Genomic DNA, 7,119 nt, shown 5'->3' with positions numbered 1-7,119 from the left:
ACCAGCAGGTGACGAATATATACGTGTTGAAGCAACAGATTCACGAGGCTTGCCTGTAGACGTAAGTATTCCTGGGCACTGTGAGGGCGCTGTGAAGATTCGTCACTAACAAACACCATCAGGCGTTTCAAGCGGGGGAGTCATCATCTGCGCATGCGTCAGATTGCCATAGCGTGTCATTGTTTACAAACAAGCGTCTGCCCATGAGCTTTTGCATTTTTATCATGTGTTGTTATCGTCGCTTGGGACTCAATTCCAGCGCGTGCGCAAGTAACTACCCTTCCGCTTTAAGAAATCAATTCTGAATACGTCGAACATATTATTGGTACTAAGAGTCAAATACTGCATTTTGTAAACGTTGAAGTTGGTTTACTGTATTTTTTCAGAAAATTGGGCATAGTACAGCATTTCCGCAGTATTCAACGCGATACATTTTCATCATTGAAGGCCGCGCCACAAGAATATGCCATGTAGACCCTCGTTTACTATGAATGTTTCACATATCTGTCAGTATAGATAGAACAAGGTCCTATTATATAACGGTGTTGCAGGTGTTTTAATGTAAAGCATTTTTTGTATGACATGAACTATACAAACTTTTGTTTCCAAAAAAATAAAATCTCATTAAAACTGAAACTCGCCTGAGTCGATATTAGTCACGTCTACGAGCTTCGAACATACTCAACCATCGAAAAAAATAAATTAATGAGGTGGCGTACTCCGAAATATGTTATCCGTTTTTACATGCAGATAATGAATGCCTCAAATTTACCAAAATCTCTGACGACAATTTGTTCATATATAATATTTTGACTACCTGCTGAGTGGCACTTATTCGATTGATCATTTTGATGTTAAAAAGTATTAAGTGGCAGATCTGAATTTGAACATTTTGGTGCAAATATAACCACACGAATTATAGTTTTTAGACACAATTTAGACAAAAAGCCTAATGTCACATATTGTTGAGAACAAGGAAACTAGTCAACGGGTACTGTTAGGACAATAGCGACGATCCGAAAATTATTATTAATATACTACGCATTATACTTAGTGTACACACCGAGGAGTCTGTGGTTTAACTTTACAAACTACATAGATGTATGGGTCATTGCTAGCACTGAGCACTCCTTCGCCTGAACACATTCTCAATCATCCAAACTTGCTTGACCGGTCACTGGTAGCATAGTGGTTGTCGCTCCAGACTCATGACCGGTAGACCCAAGTTCAAATCCTACCTTAGGCTGAACATCAAAGTGTCAACCCCTACCCTGGATGAGTGTGCCACAGACTCAATGGGAAGGCCAATTCCACTGGCCGAGATTCATTCACTGACGAATTCGACTTTGGGGGAACCTTTGTTAAGGTCCGCAGGTGCTTGTGTTCGACCGAGTCTGGTTGACGCCAGGATAGCGCATTAAAATTGCCATTTGACAGAGAGATGGCCACACAGCCCTGTCATGTAGTCCCAAATATGATTATGACTTCTGTGGCAAAATGCACTAGCACTTGCAATTTGTACATACAAAAAAAAGTCAGGAGAGACAACGGTGACACTTAATGTCCAGAATTGTCGCCTGGCACAAAAATGTTTAAAAAAAAACTCACTGTTATATTTCAAGATCATGTTTAATTATACAGGGGTGTTAATTCAGTCCATGTATGGGTATTTAAAGACATCACCGTCATATTAAGTCAAAATTGAAATGATAATCCTGTCCCAACAATGGCCTCATGGTACCATTTATCCATCTCTTCACTCTGTGCTACTGTAAAACTTCCTTTCCACCCACCAACTTTACCTATAACGAGATAAGCAGAGAACAAAGTACAATAATGGATTAGTCAAATCACTGTAGGATATTGTGACGTAATCACGAACACAATAATTTGTTAAAAGTGATCACCTTTTCTCACAAAGGGTGAGTCCTTAGGGTCTATTCCCGCAGCAACACATGCGTGGTCACGTGTCTTTTTTTTCTTCATAGCATCAAACGTACATTGCTGTGCCACGTAGTTAATTTGTTCATCAGTCAGACTCTTTCCAAGAAACTTGCAAACCATCCGAACTGTACCTACCAGATCCTAGCAAGAGTTGTACAATAACCAAAATAATCACATGTAGGAGCAATTTAAACATGTTTAGTTGTTTATAAAGACAATGGTTACAAAATTGAAAAGTAATTTTCAACCGTTACTGCAAACAATGAAATCAAGAATATATTAGTATTATATAAATGAAAAAAAATCGTATTAATATTGTTATATGTACATGGTCGTGAACAAATCATGACGTTTAATGTAATAGAAATATGCAAAATATTACTTTTATCAAAGTTTAGAAATTTGATTTAATTATATGCATTAGCAATTAGCAACATAAATATATAAGCAAAAATAAATAAATAAATAAATAAATAAAGAAGCGCCACCATAACTCAATATTATCAAAACATTTTTAATTGTACTTTAATTCTAATATCATAATTACAGCATTCATTTTAAGTCTTAATTTTATTACCTTTTTCATGTCTTCATATTTTAAAAAGAGTACATTGTTCTCGTCTCGTTTCTTCCACCAGTGAAGTACATGAGCTGGCCATTCACCAAAAATCACTGGGGGCAAAAAACTACTGTTTTCATAAATTGTGTATAACATGGTGTATGATCGTTGTCATTATTGTATACAGGATCAGACTAGATAAAATACCTATAGTATCAATTATGTAGTAGATATATTATGAAATTCAGCCAAGTCAAAATTTAGTTTAGGCAAACTTTTTTTTTTTGGTGTAACTAAAGTTGTATGTACTATGTATTTTATTTTTATTTTGGAATGCAAATAGGGCAAATAAAAATGAGCGAAACCAATTTTATAACCACTATATATGATCCCATAAAAAGTAAGACACTTTGTTTATTAGTTTATAATTAGTTGCAATCACTGTCATTGTATATTTGGTGACTAATATATATATATATATATATAAAATGCCTTAAGGCTTTTGAATACAGTTTTAAATAATACACTCAGAGTTGACTTATATATTGTTTGTACACTTTCTATTATAATATACATTATTACAAATATAATCTAGTATTATACATCTGTCACTGTAACGCCATAAGTTACAGCGTGCCGTAATTTCGTGGTATTTTACGGAGTAATTTCATTCTACTATATAAGGAAATGCGAATTCCAAATATGGAATGATTACGCGCGTAAGCGTCCTCTCATAAAAAAAATGGCTGCCATCAGGGTTTGACCAGAGTCCACACATAAAAGTTCGCTGATTCTGTTCTAAACTTTTGGGATTTCGGCGTTCCAATGATGTATCCTGGGAAGAAAAAGATGTATAATAATAAGGTTATTACGAGAATACCTCAAAGTATGCACTCAGACAGTACACCGTCGCATCGATTGTCTTCGTGCATACTTTGAGGTATCCTCGTAGTAACCTCATATTATACTTTCATATTAACAAAAACAGTGCCTAACTCACTGAAGTATAACTAAAAGCATATATTTATGGAGTTATACTCCCAAAATCCCAAATAATAAAATATTTTATAGATATAATACGTAGTTTCTCCAAGTTTATATAATGTTCACGTTCATGTAAGCCTATATTTGAATTAGCGGGAACTGCATACCTTCCAAAATGAACAATGCATTGAACATTCATAATTCAACTATATACACAACATCACAATACTTACTATCACCGCTCATGAAGTCATTGAGTAAGCCCTGGAATGAGTCAAATGATTTAATATACGGAAGCGTGTTGCAGTGATAGTAGTTCGACACAGCAACATCCTTGGGGTTTCTTGCCACGTACAGAACCTGTAACAATAAGATATAATGCAGATTTCAAACAGATACATAAAGTTTACTATTTTCAAAGTCATTTGCTAGAATGATATAAGACATTGGAAAATACTGAAATATATTGGAGAATAAATGTAAGTTTCCGTGTTTGTCTACGAAACTTTCCATTATTATATTAATCTAATCAAACTATTGTGCACATTTTAAAATGGTTTCGCATGCCGAGCACCAGAAATAAAACAAATCTTTAGTGTGCTTGCAAGTCTATTAATTGCCTTGAAAAGCTTGTGTGTTTTTATTATTGTAGGTAATCAGTAACCGAATTCCGGCAAGTGAAACCACGAAAATAGTCATCGATATACATACAAACATAAAAAACAATAGAATATGAAAAAAAAAACACAAAAAAACTGGAGCTCATACCTACATCGGATTTGAGCAAGACATAATACAAAAACAAGACGTTTATATTCTGGTGATTGTTTTGTTTAAACCAAAACAATATGCCTAGATATATGCATACATTTTCTTGGTCTATTATTCTGTGTATCTCAAAAATATATAACAGAACATTGTTTGTTTTCAAATTATGTCAACAAAACCGCTTCTCACCTTTGGTTGTTTTTTTAACAGCTGAGGTGGCAAAAACTTGGGTAGTAAATGTGTGGCTATTATGCGTGGTGACGGCATCTTTGTTACCAGTTCATGATTCGGTACAGGTCCATGGATATGGAAGTCTGGGTATGGTGCCTTATCTAATGGTTCCTCTCCTTTTATGTCGCCACTAGCAGATACTATTTGCCAAACTATCTCAATCATCCACGCTGTGCCTGTCAATGACAAAACAAAACACGTGACAAAACAGTTAGTGCAGTCTGAACAATTATAACCAAATTAGCTTATACTAATTACAAAATGTTACTAATATAACCTTTCTATGAATAGCGCCCTCATTTGACGAAGTACATCGGCACGTTATGATTCGCAGTTGACCATCAATAAAGATTGTGTTTTTGAGATTTTATTCACTATATTAGAATGACTACTATACGACCAAATACATACATCATTCAAGCATAGTTTTGGTGCTAGTCTGTATTTTCATTTATTTCCCCCGTCACTACCTGCGCCAAGGTGGTTATGTTTTAAGCAGCGTTATTTCACTGGACAGGTGTGTTTAGCTGTATTACGGCTAAAATTAAGAAAGGTATGACCTTAATTTTTTGCTAGAGCCGTGTCGACACTGATGGAAGAGATCATTAAATTGGTGGTGATCCGGACTACCGTTTATATTATACAGGGAAAAGAAATATATTGGTAGCATTATAAATATTATAAAAACAGTAAGAAATGACTGGATTGTTGGATTGTAAGGTACCAAATGTAAACAACACCAAATTGAATCCAAATATTTGTTTTGAGTTTGGATACAAAAAACATATCAATTTTTGAGCCGTTGTTCCGCATGAAGAGCACACTTTCTAAATGCAGAAAGCTTGATTAACTGTCCATGAACTAAAACGTCAACAGTTCAGTTTACCTGCCTGGAGATGTTCGTGTACCACTGGCACACTACTAGGAATGTTTATTAAAAGCCGACAAATATGTCATAATATGTTAATCTTTAACAAACTTATATTACTATCTGATGGACATTGTTGGACTAAAAAATTACTCCCCCATTATTGCGTAACAATGAAAGATTTTTCATTATTTCTGATTATTTCTAAAACATAAAATGCAATGGTGCGTGTTTTTAAAATAAATGTCAAATATTGTAAGATTTTGTTATTATTAAGCGAATTATCAAGCTCTCTTGCCCAAATAATGCATTATACCTATCCTTTTAACTTTTTTTCCTTAATATAAAACAGTTTTCTAAAGAAGACTTCACAGCGCTAGGGAACTGACAAATCTACTGTATTTGTACTTTTCAAGTCTTTCTCATTAAGTAATACATGTAGATAGACACGTTCTTATAAATATATTATGTACACGTTTAACACGAGTTTTGCGAGTATACTATATTTCCGGATTACTTTCACGTACATGACATTTCTGACTTCTTGCAACTTTGCAACTAGTTACTACCATCACCAATCTTCTTCTTATACATCCTCACACAACATAGCGTTTGTCACGAATACGATATCTTACTAAAATAGAATCTACGTAAATCCCAATGAGGCTTGTTGTCTTAAACAATTCGATTGAGAAGTTATTTCACGGTAGAAATATATACTTTACTATCGAGAGTTAATTTTAGTTTACTCATTTGACGTAATGCTCAGTGACGTCATTTGAAAAACGAAGCTATTGAAGAATTATTAGACCATGTTCTTGGTAATAATAATGATCAGAACGAAAGCAATAGACTTGTTATCGGCAAATGAATTGTGGTTACGATGGTGACACCAAGCCTAATTAGCATATACCTATTTAGTTGTTGACTGAATGATAGTGTTATCAACTCAATGTGCCGTGACCTGTAGTTCACCTGTACAATCAAATAAAGGAATAATACTGCTTTGTGAATACTATAATTAATATTTTAAACTATCATTGTTATTTTGAATTATTATGAAAGATTTTGATTGCTTACTCCAATTTTCTTTACAGTATATTTATTGATTCAAGCAGCCTTTCCCATTTATTTAAAATTCATCAAATTAGACTACACCGTTCAACAACATTCTAACGAGAATTAACAATTAGTGTCGTCGACCGGTGTTGTGTTTTCTCAACAACATAGGTGTATATTCATGTAATTAGTTAACATTTGATTTGATAAAAATCATTTTTTTTAATCTGGAAGTAATTTTAAAGCACTTCCGTGGTTCACAATTAACATATACCTCAATTGTTTTTTTTTCGAAATTCGAACATTGTCAACTTTCGAAAAAGCACATATCTAAAACGTGAATCTAGTCACGGTTACTAGGAACCGTGATCTAGTACATTGTTTATTGCTTGGCGATTTACTACGGCGAGGTGTTCTCTGCGAGACCGTTTATACCGACCCCACTGCGATAACTAAATCAGATACAATACTGATAGTAGTCGTCATTGCCATTGCACTTCACGATAGCACGTAGGATATCAACATACTTAACTCGAGCTTGCGACCTACCCGATTTAGAGTAGGTACAAATCCACACATCGTCCGGTCTCACTTCAAAGCTCTGCATTGCTTCCAAACTTGTCCGTGGAACAAACCACGGAAACTTAACATCATCGTACACGTGAGTGTCTGTCCTCCAGGAACCGTCTTCATTGAAAGGATTCAT

At 34.6% G+C, this 7,119-nt stretch overlaps 1 protein-coding gene across 1 annotated transcript; it reads right to left on the bottom strand.

Annotated features, from left to right (window-relative positions):
- Positions 1–1,695: 1,695 nt before the first annotated feature.
- On the bottom strand, positions 1,696–7,119 carry LOC144344180 (sulfotransferase 6B1-like). The gene is made up of 6 exons (XM_085506301.1): positions 6,963–7,119; positions 4,445–4,662; positions 3,721–3,847; positions 2,522–2,616; positions 1,908–2,085; positions 1,696–1,802 (listed from the first exon to the last, which is right to left on the bottom strand). The coding sequence occupies exons 1-6, from the start codon at positions 7,117–7,119 to the stop codon at positions 1,696–1,698; spliced, it is 882 nt and encodes a 293-aa protein (XP_085362427.1).

Source organism: Saccoglossus kowalevskii, chromosome 12, assembly GCF_978046115.1.
Source record: "Saccoglossus kowalevskii chromosome 12, keSacKowa6.1, whole genome shotgun sequence".
In the NCBI taxonomy this organism is placed as follows: domain Eukaryota; kingdom Metazoa; phylum Hemichordata; class Enteropneusta; family Harrimaniidae; genus Saccoglossus; species Saccoglossus kowalevskii.
Note: the sequence above shows the minus strand (reverse complement) of the source record. Positions and strands in the feature narration are given on the sequence as shown.